This window comes from Diuraphis noxia, unplaced genomic scaffold (genome assembly GCF_037042655.1).
Source record: "Diuraphis noxia isolate RWA-SAM2 unplaced genomic scaffold, SU_Dnox_SAM2 contig0004, whole genome shotgun sequence".
Lineage (NCBI taxonomy): Eukaryota > Metazoa > Arthropoda > Insecta > Hemiptera > Aphididae > Diuraphis > Diuraphis noxia.
Window position 1 is genome coordinate 8,230,639 of NW_028301714.1, and position 25,594 is coordinate 8,256,232.

A 25,594-nucleotide genomic window follows, 5' to 3' on the forward strand; every position below is an offset into this window, starting at 1 on the left:
AGAACGCCTTGCATAATTTTTTTGAATAGGTTATATTGTGTAATTATTGGATTTTCGTATCGCAACGCAACCATAGTAATTACAAAGAACTATTTGTCTGGACGTCAGGTCGTATACAGTTTGTTTAGTACCGCGTGCTAGGAGTTTGGCTATAAGACTTCCAATTTTGAATATCATCGTGTACCTATATATATCTTATAATATGTACCTACAGGACGATCAATTAAGACATGATCAAATGCTATACAGAATAAGAATCATGGATTTATGATGGTTGATGAACAACGCCACTTAGATTTTTAAATTTAAAATATTTGGTGTTGATTTTTGGTCTTAACCGAACTCCATACTCATATTTTTCATATTTTTCAACAATGCAAATGCGGTCTTCATGTCCTTATGCACCATACCTACTTGTCCAATGTTTGCCAAGTCGTATAGTTTATTTTGTATCACCTGACCACAAATTTGATGTAGGACTTCCATTTTTCATTTATATATGTAAATATTATAACATGTGCAGGACGACAACATAAAAACATATTACACAAACTATACAAACATATTAAGTTGAAGATATACCATCTATATGATTAAACTAAAGAAAAACTCGACTTGATGTTCTAGTTTTCAAATATTCTGTTGATGTTTGCTTTTTACTGGACACCTTGCACACCTTTTTTGTAGGTTCAAATGTGTACATGGGTCTTCAACACACCTGCATATACTTATGCAATGATTATCAGGTCGTATAGTTTATTTAACATCGCCATGAGCGCAGTTTTATTAGGGTTAATTTTTAAGACGTATCAAACCTATATATTTATTATATTATATTTATTATGTAAAATATGTGCAGGACATCCAATACAGTCATGACCAAACTCTATACGAGTAGAATGTGTATATGTGTGATCCTAAACAACATCGCGACTTCGCAAAATACTATTTAATTGTCTGGGCGTCAGGTCGTATAGTTAATTTAACACCGTCTGATAAGAGTTTGGCTAGGACTTATATTACTTATAATTTTGGATATATAAAATTTAATATTATTATATTATTATATGCATACTTACGTACAGGACGACAAAATAAAGACAAAGCTTTAAAATAAAACGAAGACGTATAATATTAAGATATAACTATTAAAAAACAATGTCACCTATATTTTAATATGTGAGGGACGTCCAATTAAAGTCTCGTTCAAACGTTAAACAAATAAAACGAAAATAAATAATGCATTATAATTAAAGAGAAACACTATTTAAAGTTTTACATTTGGTTAACGTTTGCACTTTACTGGACGCCCTTCACATATTTTAATTTCAGTAACCGACTTCAGAATGTGCGTGATTCACCGCCTGCAGAAACTGCACTATAATCATGTATTAATTTAATCGCGTGTGATGTATGCGTAGACATTATTTGGTAATAGATATGTGGACAACGGAAGCCCGAATCACTTCCGGTATCGAAATCGTCTTTGACGATTTGTTGAACTTTAAAATTATATTTTGAGATTATTTAAAAAAAATATTTCATTTTCACAGACAGGTGTTTCCTGGAGCACCTCATTGCGTCTCATTCCAACTTCTTGCAGCAGTTTCTGGACGCGCCAACTAGTTGGAAGTCCTTCTGGCTTCCGGTAAATGAATTAATCACACTAATTTTTTAATTTACATACGAGTAAATCTTTGTTTTAATTTGTTTACCGGTGCTGCGATTGTTTTTGACATCGGAAATTGTGAAAAAGGAGACCTACTCGACGCGCAACGTAATGATCAGAGTGCGGACTGTAATCTGACTGGCTGAAACGAGAAAAATTATTTATTAATCTTAAAAGTTTGTAGTCAGCAGATTAAATCATCAAAAACTTACAAGTGTATAATTTGATGGAAGTATTTAATAAAGAAATTTATTTGGTTAAATATATTATTGACATTCTATGACGTATTCGATAAGTATACTTATTGTACATTAATATAACTATTAAAGACGACTTCAACCTGAGTAGTGTCGAAGATTTGGTTAACCACAATATGGTTTGGTTAGTGTTTGATGTTTATTCATCTGCAGTGGTATTCTGTATGTGAACAATTTTACAACCTATAGTTTTAAATTTTTAAATTTTGATTAAAATGAGTTCTAAAAGTATAAAAATGTAATATTAAGATCGCAAATCTAATAATAAATTACATAGCGTTAATGAAAGTTGCCCACAACGATCCGAAACAATAAATAACAAAAAAATTGTTTAACTATTAAAAAGAGATCGGATGTGTTGGGTTCGTTCACTATACATACCTATTTGAATAATTTCCTGAAAAATGGTAGATATATCATCAATTATTAATTGTATAGCTATAGATAATTTGTATATTGTTTTCTACGCTACTTATAGTTAACTTCTACATCCACTTAGTTTTTATTTAGAAACAGTTTTTGATCAATTATTTTTAAACTATAAAAATTGTAAAAGTTGTAAAAAAATTATCTGTATCGATAATTGTTTTCAAAATTCTTGTGGTTCTTAATTTTTAATGTAGGTAAATACTCGAAATTATAACTGTGCGCACGTCCAGGAGATATAATATTATGATGATTAGAGAATTAACGAAACGTGATATTTTCAATTTCAAATTTTTGGTCGATTTTTGCCCTTTATTGGATACTCTGCACACATTTTTTGTTGGTTCAACTGTGTACGTGGATTTGTTCATTTCATATCGCACCATATTTATACACTGTATTTATCAGGTCGTATTATAGTTTGGTTAGTATACCATCTGGGCGTGACTAATATCTAGAACTTTCACATTTATGTAAAATATGTTATATATAATGTATAATATAATATGTACAGTGTATGCCCAGCGCCCAGGGTCGGAGTTATCCTGTAAAACTCAGTGGGACCGTTCAAGACACGAGGGGCTGCGGAACGAAACTATGTTATTAAGAATTAAATAAATGGTGGCTAAATGTTAAACAGGCCATAGTTTATACGGTTGAGGGTTGTTGATATTAAGCTCGTAAGTGGACCGACAAATTACGGAAAATTCGGTGCATCGAATTTGTCCATTCCAGCCCCGAGGACGCTTGATTTAAACATATGGCCAAAGAATAAGGTGGACTTGATTTTTTTGATTCTTAATGTTTATAGTTAATGTTTGCTCTTGGCTGGATGCATTGAATTTATTTTTTGTAGGTTCTAAAAATATATATTAGTCATGTACCTACCTGCAGTGTGATAATATCTCATTATTTCTTAAATATAATATTAAGTCAAAAAATATTTATTTTTTCGCATAATATGAATCCATCTGAACCTATGACCATTGTTTAAAAAAAAACAGGTACATTATACAATCCTACATCACTAACATTTATAAGTTGTTCAGGTACTATTATAATATATGGAATGACAATATACATTTTTATATAGTTTCCTAATAAGAATTCTGTTTTAGAAAGAAAAATTTAAACTTAAAAATCATAACAATAAAATATATTATGGTAAAAAATACAAATTGAAGTGTTAACCACGTTTTACCATTACCATTATTAAAGTACCTAGTATTACAAAATTAAAGTTAAGTTAACGCAAACTTCAAATTAATCAAAACATAAAACCTAAAACTTGATCTATTTCCGATTTTGAATAAATATACTATGCTTTACATTATTGTAACGGATATTGTTTTTGTTCTTCGCATCCAATATTCCACGGATGTCAATATTTATTACAATTTTTCATTTTTCCACATCTCTTTCTTCCGTATCATTGTCAAACTTATTGACTATTATTAGTTAAACTGATTATTAAATTATTAAACACATTATCATTGTATCAGAAACTAACAAATTTATCAATAAATATATTATTATATTATGCATACTTATAATTAATTATAATAGGAATAAATAGAGAGACGTCAAGACAGAATTGTTTTTAACAAAATATTAAAATGTGTTGGGTGTTCGTCGAATTCTTACTTCAAGAGGACGTCACACCCGATGAAGACCGCGTTGTTTCCGTCTTACACACGTACGACATACAAAATATCAGTTTGCTATTTTCAATAGAGTTAATATTGATGTTAGAGTGAATTGACCTATTATAAAACTTTTAGGTAAGAACATTGTGTTCCCCGTACTGTTTTTTACGATATTTTAATTTTTGAGTGAGTCACGAGCATTTTAAAATATTAATATTTCAAAACATGGTTTATCCTCTAAAGACTGCTTTAAACGGCCCACTGCCCCACTATATTATTATAATAATCGTCTGCAATATTTTCTTCCCGTCAATAAATTGAACAAAATATCTAATATAAGTAGTGATATTTTCTCTTTTACGAATAACAAAAAAAAAAAAAAAAATGTGTAAAACGTGAAAAACGTGCGACTTCTATAATATAAGAGTTACAATGATATTAATAATAGACACGACTATGTTGGCACGACGTATAAAGCATCAACTCAAATGGAAGTCATTCGCACCGGCTTATCGACGGGGAGTGGCGGCGCGCTCCTGTAATCCGGCTGCTCGGAGGTCGGACTGCGTGGATGGTTTGAGGTGGGGACAACTGTGACAGGTCGGATCCGCGTTGAACGGACGTCCGCGCTAAGCTTGTCGTCAATATGGTACCCGTGGGGTAGCCCGCGGGACCCAGGTTAGCTAAGGAGAGGCGGACCGGGCCAGGGGGGAAACCCAGCAGCCAAAAAAGTCTCCGCGGTGAGCAGTAGCGGGATAGCGTCTGCGAGTGGGACACCTGTCCGCAGCCCCGCCAACACAATCAGACCGCAGTCTAAAATTTTTTGCATTTTTTCTGAGCTTTTTTTTATTCAATACAGTTCGACATCAATAATTGTCTATATTTAAACATAATATATTGTGTCTGCATAGTGAAATTAACTTTTTTTTTCAATCCAACAATAATTAATGTTATCTGATTAAACCGAATTTCCAAAGAACACAAAACTTTCCGAACATGCATTTCTTGTGTATAAAAAGATACCAAAAAAGTCAAGTTTGAAAACAATGTAAGCTTATGCGTGTTATTGCCGTGACTGTGCGATACATAAAGAAATATAATATTAAACGCATAGTAAATTTATTATTTATTAATTTTACTATTATTTAATAAAATTATGTACATCATATTTGTTTATTGTATAAACGGTCACGATACGCCATCGTCATAATCTAATAATTGCAGATTCCGATAATTTGTAAGTCTGCAGTATAACCAGGGGTAATTTTTACTTCTCGTTTCGGGTTTTTAATCTTATTTAGAAGTTTTATTTAATCATTAGAAAATCTTTTTTTTTCAAAAGAGAAAAAAGTTCTTCAAGAAAAACACAATTTTTATTCTAGCTACTACTATAACGTAAAATTAGTGTTTGAAGTATGAAATATTTCACAAAAACGTGGAAGATTGAAATTTTTTACTGTACAAATAACAATTATTTATCAATAACCTAATCAAAGAAATCTATCCCTATAATGAGTATTTAGTGATTGTTTCCCTAATAATATGAATGTACACTTATCGATAACTTAATATTAATTAACTCAATCAGAATACCATGACTGTTATATTTGATAGATAATTATAAACATATTATGAGTGTCCGTTAATGTGTTAAGCGTTGGGGTTTATATATTATATATTTTATAATATATACTATAATATATTGCATGCATTTCAAACATTCGCTCATCTAAATAAAAACTCATGAGCAAAAATCAATTAAAACAAATTTAGTATATTTTTATGATATAATATTTCAAAGTTACCTAGAGAGTTATACTATAACTACTAAAGACTTGGATATATTTTCAAATGAAAAAAAAAACGTCGATTTTTAGCAAAGTTTCTGCTTTGTATAAATATACCTGATTATTTGTTGGATGATTGGCATCGAGAGAATCTTCCAAACCGATTCGGCCTTTGGTTTTCGAAATTCTCGAGAAATGTTCGAGTACGTCATGATGAAACCACTTATGATGAAAAATGGGTCAATGGCGTTCATACCAGTCAATAATATAGCTGGTCCGTCGAGAAATATCTGTGATTGTTAACATAAATCAATATTGATTATAATAAAAACAAGATAAAATTGTGTCTTTATTCATTTTAATTGAATGTATATTATAAAATATGTTTTTGAACAAGGAGCATAAAACAATATAACATCAAACTGCAGTAGGTACTTGCTGCTTTCACGGGGAATATCAAGGTAGAGCATAATATATTATATGATTTTTATTATTAGCATTATATTTCTCAACTTACATTTTCGATGAACTTGGGATTACTTATAGGATTTGACATCAAAATAAAAAATTTATGTCCAAACAAAATACCAAGCATGGTCATTACTTTTATGGTATAGAGAAAATTTAATTTATTGTCTTTGTCGAATTTGGACAATGTTTTGATTGATTCGATAAATGAAAATTCGTAGAGAAATGATCTTGATACTTCACCTAAATATGGAATAATGATTACTAAATATTATGTACAGGGGTGTAGTTAAAAATATTTACACATTAAAAATAGTCAAACTTTTGGCATACATTATAAGATTGGTAAAAGTATTTGTTTATTACTCACCGTTTTCATTTGTGTTTTTTTGGTACAGTATTTTTATAAAATGGTTTAACGTCGCACCGCAACAAATAAGAACTAGCATTGAGAATATCCACCTGAAAATAGAATTTTATAATTATATTTTATAATATTATGATGATTTACATAATAATGTTAAATATTTTAGTTATAAGAAGTATTTTCAAAGCCATGTAACCTAACCAAACCTAACCTAACCTATATGTAACTACATCACCTTTATGAAATGCTCTATTGCGATTTAAAATTACTTTTTTCGCTTGTTAAGAATATGTTCCTATTCGGGACCAGAACTAAATCAGAATCACATTTTTCTAAGAGCCATAGGTACTAAGCTGAGTTAAAATACGTCTCCGAATCATATAAAATCAAATTCTGAAAGGGCTTATGAATAATTATTATTTGTCTATTTTAATATATTACTTTTATAAATTGGGTCCTAGAGATTTTATGTTCATATAGTATTATGCTTATCACGGAGTGATAGTCGATTTACGCAACGGTGATTGGTTGTACTATATGAAAATATTCCTTATATAATGTGCAGTCTATCGGTTTCAGATACATAGATAATAGCTACGAATTATTTTAATTACATACAAATGAATGTACCTAAGTAAATAAAAAATAAGAGATCTTTTCATGATATATAATTGTGCGAACGATATTATAACATAATATTCCATGTGGAAAGAGTCAGGGAAGTATTTATTGGGGGGGGGGGGGCTTCAACCCCCGAAATCCAGGAATTGTTTATGAAGTCTGCTTATTATGTCCTATCAGATGTAAATGTTCTAACTCATATAGGCTGAATTGAGAATTTCAGTTGGAGAAAATACCACAGCCTCCCCAAAAAAATATCTAAATACGCCCCTGGAAAGAGTTATTTTGACTTTTATTAATGCAGGTACCTATACACGTAACAAAATTAAAACAAAACCAATCAGTTATAATAGGCCTTACAGGCTCGCGCGCGCAGAACAGGATAAGCTTAAGGCACAAATTGAAAAGTAAGAAGTAAATGGAATTATGATAAGAATCCTAGGAGTCATTGGGATTCTCCTGTTAAACTAGTAGATACGAACAAAAAGTAACAGTTCAGGTAAACAAAAATTCAGAATCGTGGTTAGTATCGTTATTTGTTAATTATGTCGACTCTCCTTTGATTTGGACGAGACACGTGTGATGCGGATGTACTTATGAATATTAAAATCTAATGTATGTTTATAGCTAATTCGTGACTTAATTACCAATTTCTTGTTGTATACAATTATAATAGTATATAAAGATAACAATTTATGTATTTTTATTAGGTTATTATTTCATACGTTAATATATTCTATTATTCGTTATGATCGTTTGAATAAGTTCGTAGGGTTCAATGCCTATGACAGATAACTTAATTTGAATTTTTATGCATTTCCTATAATATTTATAGTCCCCATATTATGCCAGCGTGCTTAATTCATAGTGTCTGATATAAATAACTCATCGTATAGGCAGGGCCGTGGCTAGTAATTTTTTATGGGGGGGGGGGGGGTCCATACCTCTTTCATACTGCCTTTTAAAATAATTTCCTAGTAACCACATAGTAAAATGTATTTGATGATTGGAAGTAATTTTTCTCTATTTTGTTTTACTGTTCAAAACTCTTATCAATTATTACAATTAGAGCTTCCTATTTCACGTGTAGGTATACGCTTTCACGTATTCACGTGAAATTAACATCCGAATATATAAAACCGTGTATTTAAAAAATCCGAGTACATGTGTAATTATTGACGTGTACACGAATATTCACGTATTCACGTATTTTAGTGTTTAAATATATACTTTATTATAAGCCATAGAATTTACTTTTAAAAATTTACGAAATTTACAGAAAATTTAACAAAAGCTTACAACAAATAACCGCACAATACAACAATATTAGATATAGGTACCGTATACGGCTGCATACGAGTTGATTCCCGGGTACCTGTTTACCTGCACCAAATTGGTGCCACCAATACCGTTTAGTTGATTACTGGGTCATTAAAGGCGCGTTCTCATGAGTCAAGTTTAGTTGACCGATTATAGTTGAACAACAAAAATTGAATAAAATCTGTAGTGAGAACCTTTGTTTCAATAAAATTGAACAACTAATTAGTTGATCAAAAAAAGTTTGACCCAGTCAAACTTTATCGTTCAAGTAACGAGTTGTTTTCCAATTCCTTTCAAGTTGAAACCCGTCTTGACACGTGGGAACAACCTATCACTACAGTTGATTCAAGTTGAACCTTCAGTTTGTTTTCAACCGGCAGTCACACGTGCATTTTATTTTGTCAGTTGTGTTTTTTTTTTACTTTTTAACGTGTTAAATATTTTTAATTTTAAAAATGAGCCTCAAGTGGTCTGAAAGCGTGATGTTAAAATTCAGTGATATCGTGTCGACCGCGGCTTTTCAACTGAGTTGAAAATAAAATTGAAACATGTTCTGTTGAAATGTGTGAACAAAAACTGATTCGACTTATATTCAATTTTTGTTCTTCAACTATAATCGGTCAACTAAACTTGACTCATGAGAACGCGCCTTAAGAGGTAGTTATGTACGAGTTGATTCCCGGGTCATCAGGAAGAATGTACGAGTTGATTCCCAGATCATTATGTGTTTTATTTAATATTAAGTAAAACATTTTTGAATAAAAATTTAGTTTTTTCATATTTTGAAAATCATTCAATTTTTATTTATTAATTGTATTATATTTATTATTTATTAAAAAATTGATTAGTAAAATATTATTTTAAAAACATTTAGTAATTATAGGTAAAAAAATGTAAAATTTTTAGTAATTTGGTAAAAATGTGTAGCTCACTGTTTTTATAAATTGGTATCTGGTAATCTCATTACCAGTATACCGAGACATCACTTAAAATATACATTATAATATATAAACGTAGATAATAATAATGCATGCGCGTGGTCTCGGTGGACAAGAGCGAGTTGTGTGTGACGGTCGAACTCTTTACTTGTGCGTTGTGCAATCTATTGATAATTAATATACAACAATAGGGAATCAACTTGTACGTCCCTCTTAATGACCCGGAAATCAACTCGTACATACCTAATAATGACCCGGGAATCAACTAATACATAAAATAGGTCTCGGGAATCAACTACGAAAACAGGTTTCTTTATCTATTATTCTAATATATAGCACAAATAGTAATCAGTTAATTCGCTCGACACGTGCAGTTCATAAAGGCTGGTCACCATATAAAATATAATATATATCCGTGAATACGTGAATAACTTTGAAATACGTGAATACTGAGTACGGATATTAAGTTCACGTATATTAAGTATACGTGAATACAAATTTTTCGATCACGTGTACACGGACTTCATGTTCACGTTTCCAATCGAGGCCTCTAATTACAATGCACTACAGGCACTATCAATAAACCTTGGGCACTATACTATGCATTTTCTATAGTATTATATTAAGTATATACATATACTCAGTTAAAAAAAAAAGATATATATAAATAAACATTTTAAATTTTAGAATATACTAGACATTTTTACATTTTAAGTGTGAGGGGGGGAGGGGGTTGAACCCCCTAAACCCTCGGCCCTGCGTGTAGATGCTGTAATTATAAATTATAATATTATAGCTTTGTTGAACGATGTCAAATTTTTATTACCACATTAATCGTGATCAATGATGGCGTAATAATAATCACATTGCTAGTAGTATCGTAGGAATACATGTCTTCGCGAATCCTGCACATTATCGGGTCTACTCTAACGACGGTTTTGAACTGTTCGGCGGGAAACACCTCGTCGAACTCGCTTTGTAGTGACGTCTGAAGGTCTAACGCCGAACAAGCGTCCGGTATACATATTCCCCAATTAAAAATGTTTCGTTGCATTTGGTCCTGGTAATTGGCCCACTGAAGCAGAGTAACATATTAATTTATTATATGGATTAAATTATACAAAAGTTTAAAATGTACAGTAACTGCAGAATACTGCAGAACTATAATAATTGACAAAGGCGGCAATTGCCTAGTAATGTTAATAAGATATTCAATAGCTAAACAACTTATTAAACTCAATCAGCAAGTTTTCTTCTTATTTAGTAATAATTATGAATTTAATAACTCCACTAGTATACGAATCCGTTAAAATATTAACAACTTTCACAGTTAATTAAACAAATTAGTGTACGCGTTCAGTTATAATCATGTTTTTACAGTGTTCGAATTGGGAATTATAAAGTAGAGAAGCTCAATTCAACAACATAAAAACTGCATTCCAAGTTAAAAATTATTTAACAAAGATCCGCGAGAGGGCTTTGCCCCGACGCTCATCCGTCCTATTCCTAAATTTTTAACACTACATTTCAGCTATACCTTTTTTATATTCCAAACACAATATATTTAACCATGTAAAATGTAAATGTGGAATATAAACACGTGAATATGGATTTATATTTTATATTCACCTTATTTTTCAAATTTTTTCTTTCCCAATTACCTACATTTCATACATTTAGTTAGTTATTTAAAAAAAGTCATTTTTTAATATTATTATAATTTCCATTTCATTTCGATGGTAATAATATCTATACATGGTTATATATTCAGTAGGAAATAAAATATTTATAACCATCGGTATCTTAATTTACGGTTCAGACGCATACCGCCGCCGCCTATATGTCTATGTTCAACAACAATAGGTTACAGATATTTGATAATACAATAGTTTATTGCACACATCTGTAATCTATGCACTCTAATAAACTATGAAGTTGTACAATCGTCAATCACCATAATATTATAATTATGTGATCCACGTGCAGGTAATTAAAAATGCAACTGGGGAAGTAACTTTGCTGTGTAACACACCAGTAGTGTACCTCACATATAGTCATATAGAGTACGACAGCGGTATATGTATTGAAAAGTTCACTAAAAATGTGGACAAAAAGAGAGTGATAAAACGGTTAGCTTTATGTAATAGACATAGTTCTTAAAACACGTAACTTTAAACAGTTTAAATTTACCCCGAGTACGGTTTTCCACGCATGGTTGTTACCAAAATCGTCTAAATCTTCCGTTCTTTTGAATCTGTAATCTCTGCCTGCCGGCGGAATTAATTTTATTTCAGCCAAACAATACTGTCCTTTCACTGGTTAACGTATGTCCACACATTCGTCATAGACTCCCATCTGATATGTGTTTCCCGCAAGTAAACCTACTGGATATCGGTCCCAGGATTCTGACACTGAAAATAAATATATTATGCGGTGTTATTGGTCGACACACAAAGATTAATTTATAATTAATAAAAAGTTAATTCATACGATTTTTTTCCAAAGATAATGAAAAATGTTTAGAATCTTAAATTTTAATTAATTGTCAGATTACAAAGTTCATTGGTAATTTAAACAAATTAACAAAGGTATAAAGAATAATTTTGTTTTTCATGCACTATCAGAATTTATTAAACGAACTAAAGTAAACTATTTTGTTGATCGTACATTTTCGGCCATACCTAATCAGCGAAAAAAAAGTATGAAATATATTCTAAAATCAGACAATTTGTCAAAAAAAAACAGTCTGCATATTTAAAGTATCTATACATATAGGTACACACGAAAACGATGAAAATATTATCATCGTCTGCGTGGTAAGTATACATTAAAATAAAATAATATATTATATGTTACGAAATAATATTAGTAATAAATATGATGTACTATACAAGACTTAAAATATTAATATGATGTATATGTGTTTTTGATTTTTATGATTTAAAACATTTTGAACTGTATTTAATACACGCACTAAATGTCTAAATGTGAATAATTATGTAGCTATATAAATAGGTAGTTGAAAATGTATAATTTTCGATATTACATAATGTATTGAAAACTCTCTTGCACCTACAACTACTTGCAGTTCATCAGATGCACGCGGTTGCAACATTTTTATTACAAACTCTCACTTTAGTTCTTATTTTTATTTTTATTTTCAAAGTGAGTTCGAAATCTAAATACACTTCACTGAAAGTGTTTGCAAAATAATATAATTACAGTATAACTCAACATAATATATAATAATCACCCACTTCTGACGGCCCAACTGGTGTGGTTACTCAAATGTCTCTCGTACACGGCGGTTTGGTGGCGGCAAGCCGTGCCACCCGCCCGCCGCAAGGTGAAGTTGGCCAGCGCCCGGTAAAACAGATCGGACAACCAAATACCGGGTATTGGGTCGGTATCATTCCGCTGTAAAATACCGTCACCGACGTCGTCGGTTTCCGCATTGCAGTTGGCCGACTGCAGCAGAACGGTCAGCAACGCCGACGCAAACAAAGCGATCTTCAGCAGCGACGGCCGTGACATACTAATATAATGGGTTTGTATAAAATTTTTATTATTGTATTTGTTAATGTCGTATTTTTACTGAAAATCAAAACGCTCTAACGGAAGGATTGGGGGAAAAAAAAAATCAAATTTATATTTTACACACAACTTTATTCTTATTGTGAGTGTAACACCACAAGTGGTCGCTATAATATACATCCGGAGAGGAGCTCGCGAGTGGTTGAAATTCACAGTTTATGAGTAAATTATAGTTTATACGTTAAATATTATCATCACGATTGCAGAATAATAATATTGTATGGCAGGAAATGCGAATTGTGATCTGTGAAGTAGTATATGGTAATTTTTTTTTAAATTGGGACCTAACTGTTTCTTAAGAATATATTACTTTAAATTATCTAACCTTTGGGTGATGAGTAATCGAAGGTCCGCGAATAATTTATTTTCACACCTTCAAATCAGACGAGGCATTTTTTTTTTTTTTGACCTGGATACATTTGATATTACTCGTACACACACACATATATTTTATATATATATTTTATTTTTTTTTAGTGTCTGTGTACAGCATAACTAGTCGAAATAATGCTTCAATTTCAAACTTTGAGGGTGGTTTCCGATATAAATGTGAATATCTTTGGTGCATTATAGAGGTCAAAAGTTAACATTTTCCAACAGTTTTCAAAAAAATCGAGAAAAACAAAAAAAAAACAGACAGAAAAACGGGAATTTTTACGCAAAACCAGTTTTCGACCAAATCGGTTTTCTTATATGGTTGTAATTCAAAAACAAATCACTGTAAATACTTGAAATTTTCAAAATTAATTTTGAAGTTTAAAAATCATAAAATTTTTTCTGTTTATAACTAAGGATTAAAAATATAACACCAAGTTTTCCTTCAAATAGCTATAGAGAAAAATCGTTATAGGAAAAAAAGTGCGTTTGAATTTTAAATTTTTTCGAAATAGCGTAACGATAATGATATATCCTCAAACGATTTTAAACACTTGTTATTATTCAAAAAGTATAAGTCGTAGATACTTGAAAATTTTACCAGTTATTTAGATTGGCATTTTCTTTGAATGATTTAATTTTCAAAATATTTTGACTTTTTTTGACGTATTTATAGACAACTGAAATTATAAATTTTTCTGAAAAATGTTTTTTTGAAGTGTTGATAAATTTTTTTTGGCCCTATCAAAATACTTGAAAATTTAATACAAAGTTCCTCATAAGTTATTCATATAGTGATTAAAAAATTACAAAAATACATAGGCACGATTTTTTTTTATTAGCATTTGAAGTTCAAATTTTGACTAAATACATTAAAATTACGGCAATGTTCAAATTATCTTAGATCGAAATTCATAAAAGTTTTTCTTTTTAATTCTAATATTTGAGAATTTAATACAAGGCCCATAATATATTTTTACAATAGCAGTTGAAAAATAAAAGATATATATAGCCGCATTTTTTTTTTACATGCATTCAAAGTTTAATTTTGACAACATACTTAAAAATCATGAAAATTCGTAAATTATTTTATCCTAGAAATTCATAAAAAAATTTCCTTTTATACCTAAGATTTGAAAATTTAATACACAAGGCTCCTAAAATATTTTTACAATAGCAGTTGAAAAATAAAAGAAATGTATAGTCACACTTTTTTTTTTACAAGCATTTAAATTTAAATTTTGACAACATACGTGAAAATCGCGAAAATTCGCAAATTATTATAAGCTAGTAATTCATAAAAAATTTTCTTTTTAAATCTAAGATTTGAAAATTTGAGTTTGAGTTTTAAATTTTTATGAAATCGCGTAATGATAACGATTTATCCTCAAACGAGTCAAACGTATTTAAATATTATTTGTTATACTTCAAAAATTATAAGTCGTAGATACTTGAAAATTTCACCAGATATTTAGATCGGAAATTGAAAAATTGAAAATTTGTTCAATAATTGTACCACAGATTATAACACATATATTAGACGAGATGATTATATTGTGATTACGAAATGTTTTCATGGATATTAGAGAAGAATTTGTTTGAAAATTTAATACAAAGTTCCTCATAAGTTATTCTTATATTGATTAAAAAATTATAAGAATACATAGGCACAATTTTTTTTTATAAGCGTTTATAGTTCAAATTTTTTGTGTTTATAACTAAGGATTAAGAATACAACACTAAGTTTTCCTTCAAGTAGCTATAGACAAATCTCGAAGCGTCGTTATAGGAAAAATTTTAAGTGCGTTTAAATTTTAAATTTTTACGAAATAGTGTTACGATAACGATTTATCATGAAACGATTATAAATATTTGTTATTATTCAAAAAGTATAAGTGGTAGATACGTGAAAATTTTATAAATTATTTAGATTGGCATTTTATTTACATGATTTAATTTTAAAAATATTTTGACTTTTTTTGAGATATAAATAGACAACCAACTGAAATTATCAATGTTTCTGAAAAATTTTTTTGAAGTGTTGATAAAATTTTTTTGGCCCTATCAAAATACTTGAAAATTAAATACAAAGTTCCTCGTAAGTTATTCTTATAGTAATTAACAAATTATAAAAATACGTAGGCACAATTTTTTTTTATTAGCATTTGAATTTCAAATATTGACTAAATACGTAAAAATTACGAAAATTCGCAAATTATTTTAAGCTAGAAATTTATACAAAATTTTCTTTTTAAATCAAAGATATGAAATTTTTTAAGTATCTATAATATATTCTAGACTGACAAATCATCTCCGTTTATCGTTTTTCGTATACAATGATACCTATCATTGCATTCAAATCTAACCTACACTAGTCAGAGGACCACTCCTGATGTACCTACCACCTAATGTACAGCAGAGCGACATTCACTTACCAGCTTTTTTTTATCTGACTTTTGCGCTAGACGTTCCTATACTTTAGCCTGAATGGTTTCGTTTTTCTAAATAATTTTCGAATTATTTATTCTGCGGCAGCGATTTTCCAAAAGCCCCTTTCAGGGCCGCTCCCAATTTATATTTCACCACCAAAATATTACTATGTTTTTCATTAGTAATACATTTTGATGAAATCGTAAATCTTGAACGTCTCGCGCTGTCGTACTTTTGGCCACCCCGTCACTAACCACTGTCGTACTTGCGTTACTCGGTTACACTGCAGGGTGTAACTAGAACATTATTTTCAATAAATCACGAACACGTCCGAGTATAAATGGAAACTTACGACCATAATTAAGACTGCGTTAATCAAATCTTTATGTAATTAAAATTCATAATGACTACCTAAACTTGTCTTCGTAAAAGAAAAATCTTACCTGTCTAGTAACATTTTATTTTATTTTTTAATCTCGATGAAATTGTATCGCCACTACTGGAATATGAGTTGTAATAGAAATTTGCGAATATAACGTTGTTTAAAATTTTTTTGGTCCAATGTTTAGTGAAGATTTTAATATGGTCGTGCTTAAAACATATTAAATTAAATGTGCTGTTGCCCATTCTTTCCTTTTCCTCCAACACGCTGTATCGCTCTATTTTTCCATAGTCCAATTGACCGGCCTTCATTTCTGTTGTAAATGACTGGTTAAATTGCCAAAACAATCGCATTTTAAAATATAATTGTGTGTATCGTATCGTCTAACAAATTTTTAATAACTCAAATTATTGAAACATGCAAATCACAATATTTGAATTGGACAACCCATTATTCAGAATTATTTTAGGTATTTAATTGATGAGTTATTTTTACTAAATTTCCCGTCATCGACGGTAATACCCGGACAACGGCTAATAATAACGATATTAATGCCCATCGTGTTTATTGTATACTGCGCAATCATAGGAACAGTTATTTCTAGTATTCTAGTAGTCCTTTAATAAGGGCCTCGCCCAATTTATAATATTTCACCATCAAAACATTACTATGCTAACTTGCACGCCCACTGTAAACACGTCAATATACACACAATGCGACACGCCGCCGGTCTAAAAAAAAAAAATTGAGAGAAAATTGGTGGCCCTGAAAAGGGCCGTTTTAGTTGAATGATATTATTTCAAAACGAGAGACTTATTTGGAGCTGGTGTACTTGGTGACGGCCTTAGTTCCTTCACTGACGGCGTGCTTGGCCAATTCACCGGGCAACAAGAGTCGGACGGCAGTTTGGATTTCCCGGCTGGTGATGGTCGAACGCTTGTTGTAGTGAGCTAAACGACTGGACTCGGCGGCGATGCGCTCGAACAGATCGTTGACGAAACTGTTCATGATGCTCATGGCTTTGGACGACACACCGGTATCGGGATGTACTTGTTTCAACACTTTGTAGATGTAGATGGCGTACGATTCTTTCCTCTTTGGCTTGCGCTTCTTGTCGGACTTGGCGATGTTCTTTTGTGCCTTGCCGGACGACTTCTTCATTGCTTTACCTGCTGATTTTCCTCCTGGAGCCATTTCGAATGATAATGTAGTTATACTCGTGTGGACGACTGTACCGTTGGAAACTGAATGATAAAGTGAACGCGATGACGGTGGGTATATATTCCCAAACGCAAGCGATAAGTCGTTCGTTTATTGGTCAATATAGTACAAAGATGAACAGTATAAGGAGGATCGTCGATTAAGCCACTAGAACTAAAAACGGTAGTGTATCCACGAGTATGTTTCACGATTATGCCGAATGAAAACCACATGGTTGGGTAACGAATGCCGAACAGACGTTGTGACGTAGCATCGTCGTACCGTTTGTTCCTCTGTCCAATCACAGAGTTGTCATTCACATTTTTACTATATATACCGAAATTTCAGGGGTTTTACACATCAGTTTTGTTTAGTACCGAGTTTGAACTAACGATAAACTACCACCAACCACAATCATGAGCGGACGCGGAAAAGCAGGAAAATCCAAGGGAGGCAAATCCAAGACCAGGTCGTCCCGTGCCGGACTCCAGTTCCCGGTCGGTCGTATCCATCGTCTGTTGAGAAAAGGAAACTACGCGGAACGTGTCGGAGCCGGAGCACCGGTATACCTGGCCGCCGTCATGGAGTACTTGGCAGCTGAAGTTTTGGAGTTGGCCGGTAATGCCGCCCGTGACAACAAGAAGTCCCGTATCATCCCCAGACATTTGCAATTGGCCATCAGAAACGACGAGGAGTTGAACAAATTGTTGTCCGGAGTGACAATCGCTCAAGGCGGTGTGTTGCCCAACATCCAGGCCGTTCTCTTGCCCAAGAAGACCGAGAAGAAAGCCTAATCCTCCGGCGATACCATATCCCAAAAATTACAATATTTTAAAACGGCCCTTTTCAGGGCCACCAATATTTATGAATATCATCCCTTCGAATTCCAAAAAATATACTACATGATCTAGATAAATATGTATACCATCAAAATATTGTTCTTATAATCAGATTCACAAATTGGCTATTTTGAAAAAAAACAATTTATTGAATTAAATTTTTTTTTTTTTTATTGTATTTTCAGTACTAACATATAAACAGAGGAAAAATTGGGTCACTTAATGAGCAAGGGAGAAAAATTTTAAATAAATATTAATTTGAACAAAAGTTATTCCAAAGTCAGTTCTATCTGTTACACCTTGTATATTATGTGTGTAATGCAGCCGCCCTGGTTGCTTTGAGGTGATTGTAAACATCGAACATGATATTACAATATACACTTAAAGCGAATAGATACCTCTTAATATTCATTTACAGCCTGATCATCGATAAACGTTCTCACACAACGATGGTTGCACGACAAAATGGGATAAGCGGATTTTTTGTTATTATTAGCTGGTATTAGATTTGCATTTAAGTCAATTAAAATAAATTATCTAGATAGTTTACTTATAGATAACTAGAATTTTATATAGATGAAGATAAATAAAACAGAATTTAAATTTATCTAGATATTTCCCAACACTGCTTATTAGCCCACGAGAAAACGGCGTTGTGGCTGTTAACAATACATTTTTTGCCAATTACCAACCGACTAAAATTGGTGAACAATAAATTATACAATCGTTGTCCTGTGTGAACAGATTTCGCGTGGAAAGTGTTCGGAAATTTCAATGATGGCAAAACAATATTAAGGGAGTCTTGTTAATTTTCAACAAAGGAAAACGTTAACATCCACAAGGGAAAATTTATTTCATCTTTCACCAGTAAAAAATTACAAAGAATATGATTAATTTGCATTAATCACATCCATATCAACAATATAGTATTTTTTTTTTTTTACCGTTCAATAGAATAAAATGTATTATTAAATTGTATTCGAAGAACGTTCACCGTTACCGACTTTTAAATCATTTTAAATTTAAAATCAGTAGTATTACGATCGAATGCGGATATCAGAATCGATCGAAAATACAATTCATTTTTCTTTCGATCGTATTTGTTTTTATCGAAAATTACATTTGACTGGTTTGAGAACAGACACACAGTATTGCAAGATTTTGGTGAACAAAATATAATAATGGATTGACCAACATTGAATTCAATCGAATCAGCATTGTAAAAGTGCTGATTATTCTCATATTTATCAAATGATAATACTAATAGGTACTATACCTAATTTTAGATTATCAAGTTGCATATAAACTCAAACCTTGGATAATTCATTATCTGTTTATATCGCTTAAAATATAAGGATTATTAAATTATAATTCTTATAATTAAACTTCCGTAATTGTAATATTGCACAACTACTCGCTGATTGACTATTCTGAATTAAAGTGACCCACTCCATCTAATTAATATCCACATACTTCGAGGAAGCCGTCACAGCTGGCCTTAGTATCTTACTCCAAAACCCTTCTACAGAATATCAAAATAATCTGACTCGTCATTAAACATTCTAAACGCTCATATTACTCAAACATCGCTACCATGAGAGTATGCAACAACATATCCGGTTCCCCGGGATCCTTTATTCCATATCGATGCCAAATTTAAAATCACCTTACCCACACACAAAGAATTATGGCATACCAGGCCTCGGAGACTCCGAATGGCGTATGCAATCCATACATTATTCAACCGAAAACAAAAAGCCTGTAACTTTCAAAAGTCCAGCGGCCGTCGTGTCGTGGCAATAGTACCTTAATGATAATGACAATCGAAATTCGGGGGAAAAAAAAAATGAAAAGTAATATAATATTCGTTGACGGGTAGTTTAAAAACTGAATAAACCGGGACAAAGTACTTTAAACTTTTCCAACCTAACAATCGTACGCAAAAATCTATTTCAACTTGAAATGGTATTTCTAAACTCGAATAACATGTTTATTAACAATTGATTTTAACCATAACATCCACTCGGACGACTCCATATCATATGGTTAATATATTTGGTGGCCCTGAAAAGGGCCTTTTTAAGGTATAGTATAGGTCACTATTGAGTATTAGAGGTGGGCAAAATACATCGATTTTTTAAAAACATCGATGTTTCTGACCGATACATCGATATTCATCATCGATGTTTTCATTTCAATATATCGAGAAAAAAACCGATTTTTATCCCGATGTCCGATGTTTTTTTTTTTTTTTCAAAAACGTATTTATTTAAATTTTTTAATTATATTCATAGATTGCCGATAATATTGTTATTTTTATTAATTATTTCCATGATGTCCTCGCCTCTCGGGCATAAATTTGGGCTTCTAGTGAATTGGCTAGTAAATTTCTCGGCCTCTTCAGTAAATTTTTCGATGTTATCGTCTGCTGTACAACATCTCCAAAACCACGAAATTATACCTTTATCGTGCATCATTCAATTGAATATATTAACTTTTGTACTACACTACTTCCTAATTCCTATTTCCTATATAAATAAGTACTTAGTAGTTAGTACTTACCTTATACATACATAATATTATTATGTTCCCACTTCCCAGCTATACAAATATTTTGTATTATGAAGTAATTATATTTATCTAATGTCTGTATTATGTACAAATATATTATATAATATGATACAACTTTATAAGTTGTAAGTTATAACATTTCACATATACATAGTTATTTGTGGTACAACAATTAACAATCATTATTATATATTTATACTTTACAGCCGAACATGCTTAATTCAAACTTCTTTCTCGAAATCAAGAAATAAGTGGTGTGGTGGCAAATCTGCCACGGGTCTGTGAGTTCCTCACTTTTTGTGCATCCACAAATTATTTTTTATTATAATTGATTATGACATCATTATAACACTTAATATCGGACATAACTGTTGTTTATACAATATAATATACCTATACGAATGGTTTTTATAATAATAAAATATAATGTAATATGATATAATTTATTGACTAAAATTGCTATATTTTTGTATATAGAACAGTATAGAAAATTATCTATATGGTTATAATAAAATAATAATTTTGTTTTATAATAATTACACAAAGTACACGATATAGGTATTGTCCATTTCATGAAATGGATTTCCAAATAATGTACCTATTTTCGTCAAAATTCATGAACTGGACAAATTTCACTATCTGGATATCCAATTCATGAAATGAGCAGTTTCACTATGTGGATGCGACATATACATATTATTATTAGCTATGCGTAATATTAAGACTTTTAGAATTCCAATTAATAAATACCTGGAACACACGACTGTAATAGACCGCTATTGAATTCTTATAACCGGGTGCGGGTCCAATTATATACGTACTATATAATGTACCTGAAGATTATTGTCCCTTTAATCTTTATTGACTCTTTAGTCTTTTGTCTCATTGTCTCTACTGAAATACTAAGAAGTAAGAATAAGAATATTCTATATAACACTAGTATTACATTTAATTAAGTGGGGTAAATTGTTTCATTATATGCATATTGCATAGTATATTTATTATTTTGTAATTTTATATTTTATAATTCATTTTATCCTTCGACTTCGTAGTTCGTGCAACATGCGTCGCTCAGTAAAAAACGTTTATATTAAATAACATTTAGTATTCGTGATTTCTGTGTGAACTATTTCTAGTTCCAAATACTTTTCAGTTTTTTTCATTTTCTTCAGGCATCAGAGAGAGAGAACACAGTACATTTTTGTTACTACTTATTTGTTATTCTAACAAATTTTGTATAATACCCAAAGGTAAGTAAATAAATAAAAATAATTAAGTTAGTTTAAAGTAAATGAGCACAAGTTCGTTATATTAATTGTTGTATTGGGGTTTACCAAAGATTAGTAGGTGCACTCATTTTTTTTTCTTTATATTAGGCTATTAAAGTTCAAGTACAGGGTCCTTATAACAGTTTTCGCATCAGGGCCCCACAAAACCTAATTAAGGACTTTTCTTGACTTTTATAAATGATGTATGAATGTTGTAGAAGTTAGGCCTGTTAGGGAGTAATTTAATTTATTAATTTAAATAAAGTAAGTAATTTAAATGTAATTTAAGTAATTATTTCTAAATTACTCGTTACTTTTTTTTGGTTTGATACATTTTTAGAACTTAAGCTCCAGTGTTATTTTTGAAGAAATAAAAGAAACTTCTTTTGTAATTGAGATTCTTTTTTAACTCAAAAGTAATGTAACTTGACCAGATAAAAAAGTAACTTAAAAATAATTTAGTTACATTTTGATAAGAAATTAGTAGTGTAATTTAATTACTTACCCGAAATAAGTAACTACTAACTACTAACTTCCTACACTGGAGAATGTAGAATGTATTAATAACAAAACTTAATGTACACTTAATTTAAAATTTAAATATTTAATACAAGGGATGATATATTGTAATGTATAATACAAATCTTAGTTATAATAATTATTTATAAATAATATGTATTTAAAATAATATACATTGTAAAATACTTTTTAGGTAAATAACATGACTAATAGAACTAGCAATGTGTGGAAATTTTTCACTAAAGACAATGATAAAACTGCAACATGTTCACTATGTCAAAAAAAGATCAAAACATCAGGTAAAGTATCTGAATTTTATTGTATAATCAGAAATCTTATGAACACTAAATTCCTGCTTATTTAATAATTTTATGCATTCTTAAATTAATCAATTTACTTTTTTTATCTCAGCTAATCTTTTTTTTTCTATGGAAAAATAATTTACATATTTAAAATAATTTGTATTTTAATAATATTAAATATGTTTATTTATTATACAGATAATTCAGATAAATAGTTATATTTTTTAATTATTCATCAATACCTTCTTGACTTTATAAAACGATTTTTGAATATTATAGAATGTAGACTAAATTAATAGGTAACAACTGTAATTAATTTTTTAATTGAATAATATTATTATAATAATATTCAATTAAATTTTTTAATAAAAAATATCTTTGTTAAAATAATTAGGTATTTGTAAATTATATTATAATGTTTGTAATAAATAATACTGATTAATGATTTTAGGTAACACATCTAATTTGAACGGCCATTTAAAAAGCAAACACAAAAATGCTTTGGCTAATATTGCTAATAAGGATAATCTGGATAATCCTGAACCTGAGGCATCGACTTCTAAGATCCCTGATGTACCTAGTACACCTAGTACTAATGAAAAAACCAAGGACAATCATGTATCAAATGAAACGTTTATGGGCTCATTTAAGCGGCAAAAAACAATTGCTGAATCATTTGGTGTTATGACAAGTTTTAAAGAAGGTGGAGTAAAATCGGATAAACTTATTCATGCTATAATGTATATGATTTGTAAGGACAACCAGCCTATAAGTATTGTTGAGGATGAAGGATTCAAGTACTTAATGAAAACAGTATCTCCAAATTTCAAAATACCTAGTCGAAGATACATTTCCCGCAAAATTTATGACAAATATGATACTATGAAGGAGATTGTTATGACAAAATTCAAAAATATTCAATATTTTACTCTTACAACCGACATTTGGACTGACATTCAAACCAGAAGTTACATTGGTGTAACTATTCATTTTGTTGAAGAATATACACTAAATTCTGCTTTGTTAGGAGTTTATGAATTAGATGAAAGGCATACAAGTGAATACATAGCAACCAAATTAGTGGAGGTCTGTAAAGAATGGAACATTTCCAAACAAAAAATAATTGCTGTGGTTACTGATGGAGCAGCTAATATGTTGAAAGCAATTGATTTATCATATGGAAAAAAACGCCATATATTATGTTTTGCTCACACGTTAAATCTTGTTGCACAGCATGCCATTTCAAGTGTCCCTGAACTCACACATTTAATTTCAGATGTAAAAAACATTGTGAGATGGTTTAAACAAAGTGTTGTAGCAAGTGATGAATTAAGGAAAGCGACCCAAGGTGAGGGAAAATTACTCCAAGAAGTACCTACAAGATGGAATAGTACTTTTTACATGCTTGAACGTTTCATTAGTTTAAGCAACATAGTTAATGATATTGTGCATAGACACATTGCAGCTCCACCTATGATTTCAGCCAAAAAAATTAAAGATATTTCTGAAATAATCGACATTTTAAGACCAATAGAAGCAGCTACCAAACAACTTTGTGGCCAAAAATTTGTGACAACCAGTATGGTTATTCCCATGATCTACATGATGACAAAAAACATTAATCAATTTAAACCTACACAGCAGATAGGTACTCAGCTTAAAGCAGAAATTTTGTACTGCTGTGAACAGAGATTTTGTGCAGTGGAGAATGTTGCTCTTTTAGGCATGTCAACAATTTTAGATCCACGTTTCAAAAAAATTTATTTCAAAGATCCATTAGCTTTATCTAACATGCTAAAATATATTTCTGATGAGATAAAGCAAAACAATTATGTTAGTGAGAGCTCTTCTGATGATGACATCATAGGTATAAAAAATTCAAGTCAAAATAATAAATAAACTGTATTATAATATATTTAATATATAATATATATAATTTTTTTTAGAGCATGATGTGGCAAAACCATTCGATTTGTGGCAAGATCATGAACAAATTGTACAACAATCTTCTGGTCGCAGGGGACAGCGACAGTCAGATGAAATAGGATTCCCAAGCGAACTTAATTTATATTTAAAATCCAGTGTTGCACGGTTATCTGACAACCCTCTCCAAATTTGGAAAGAAATGACAAGCGTCTATCCAATTTTATCAAAAATTGCGATCAAATACTTATCAACAGTAGCTACTTCTGTTCCTAGTGAGAGATTGTTTTCAAAAGCTGGACTGACATTAAATAAACAAAGAAACCGTCTTACTTCCAAACACCTGAATAAATTATTATTTTTGCAATCCATTGATAACGCATTGTGGTCATTATGAATAGGTAATTGTTTTTGTTTCACAAATTAAATAATATAATGTTATAATTTTTTTTTTTATTAAAATGTTTTTGTAATTTTTAATACATTTATGAAAATCAGCTATGTTTTAAATATAATAGTATATTATCTTTAAAAAAAATGTATTTGTGATTTTCTAATAAATTTATATTCAAGAAGTTATATTTTAATCTTTAAAAAAAATTTATTTGTTGTTTTCTCATAAATTTATATTCAACCAGTTATGTTTTAAGTATAATAGTATATTATATTATTATCTTTAAAAAAATGTATAT

General features: G+C 30.5%; 3 protein-coding genes, 1 non-coding gene and 1 pseudogene across 5 annotated transcripts; 3 read left to right on the top strand and 2 right to left on the bottom strand.

Annotated features, from left to right (window-relative positions):
• The first annotated feature begins 4,513 nt into the window (after positions 1 to 4,513).
• LOC149055636 (signal recognition particle RNA) lies at positions 4,514 to 4,815 on the top strand. Its single transcript, XR_016191830.1, has one exon.
• Positions 4,816 to 5,838: 1,023 nt separating this feature from the next.
• On the bottom strand, positions 5,839 to 13,061 carry LOC107166445 (uncharacterized; annotated as a pseudogene). Its single transcript, XR_016191556.1, has 7 exons — positions 12,757 to 13,061; positions 11,690 to 11,910; positions 10,365 to 10,574; positions 6,809 to 6,816; positions 6,624 to 6,715; positions 6,303 to 6,496; positions 5,839 to 6,075 (listed from the first exon to the last, which is right to left on the bottom strand). The product of XR_016191556.1 is annotated as an uncharacterized LOC107166445 (transcript).
• A 4,013-nt stretch (positions 13,062 to 17,074) lies between these two features.
• LOC149055637 (histone H2B) lies at positions 17,075 to 17,611 on the bottom strand. Its single transcript, XM_089226677.1, has one exon. It carries the CDS (start codon positions 17,472 to 17,474, stop codon positions 17,094 to 17,096), a length of 381 nt encoding a protein of 126 aa, XP_089082803.1. The 5' UTR covers positions 17,475 to 17,611; the 3' UTR covers positions 17,075 to 17,093.
• A 7-nt stretch (positions 17,612 to 17,618) lies between these two features.
• On the top strand, positions 17,619 to 18,555 carry LOC149055638 (histone H2A-like). The gene is made up of 2 exons (XM_089226678.1): positions 17,619 to 17,678; positions 17,829 to 18,555. Exon 2 carries the CDS (start codon positions 17,897 to 17,899, stop codon positions 18,272 to 18,274), a length of 378 nt encoding a protein of 125 aa, XP_089082804.1. The 5' UTR covers positions 17,619 to 17,678; positions 17,829 to 17,896; the 3' UTR covers positions 18,275 to 18,555.
• A 3,382-nt stretch (positions 18,556 to 21,937) lies between these two features.
• Positions 21,938 to 25,299, top strand: LOC149055639 (E3 SUMO-protein ligase ZBED1-like). Its single transcript, XM_089225832.1, has 4 exons — positions 21,938 to 22,140; positions 22,871 to 22,976; positions 23,431 to 24,846; positions 24,926 to 25,299. Exons 2-4 carry the CDS (start codon positions 22,880 to 22,882, stop codon positions 25,297 to 25,299), a joined length of 1,887 nt encoding a protein of 628 aa, XP_089081958.1. The 5' UTR covers positions 21,938 to 22,140; positions 22,871 to 22,879.
• Positions 25,300 to 25,594: the final 295 nt, after the last annotated feature.

Excerpts from the sequence above, each read along its gene's own strand:
- LOC149055637 (XM_089226677.1), bottom strand. The coding sequence starts at position 17,474 with ATGGCTCCAGGAGGAAAATCAGCAGGTAAAGCAATGAAGAAGTCGTCC.
- LOC149055639 (XM_089225832.1), top strand. The coding sequence starts at position 22,880 with ATGACTAATAGAACTAGCAATGTGTGGAAATTTTTCACTAAAGACAAT. Across the intron at positions 22,977-23,430 it reads AAAAAAGATCAAAACATCAG|GTAACACATCTAATTTGAAC; the intron begins GTAAAGTATCTG and ends TAATGATTTTAG. Across the intron at positions 24,847-24,925 it reads TTCTGATGATGACATCATAG|AGCATGATGTGGCAAAACCA; the intron begins GTATAAAAAATT and ends AATTTTTTTTAG.
- LOC149055638 (XM_089226678.1), top strand. The coding sequence starts at position 17,897 with ATGAGCGGACGCGGAAAAGCAGGAAAATCCAAGGGAGGCAAATCCAAG.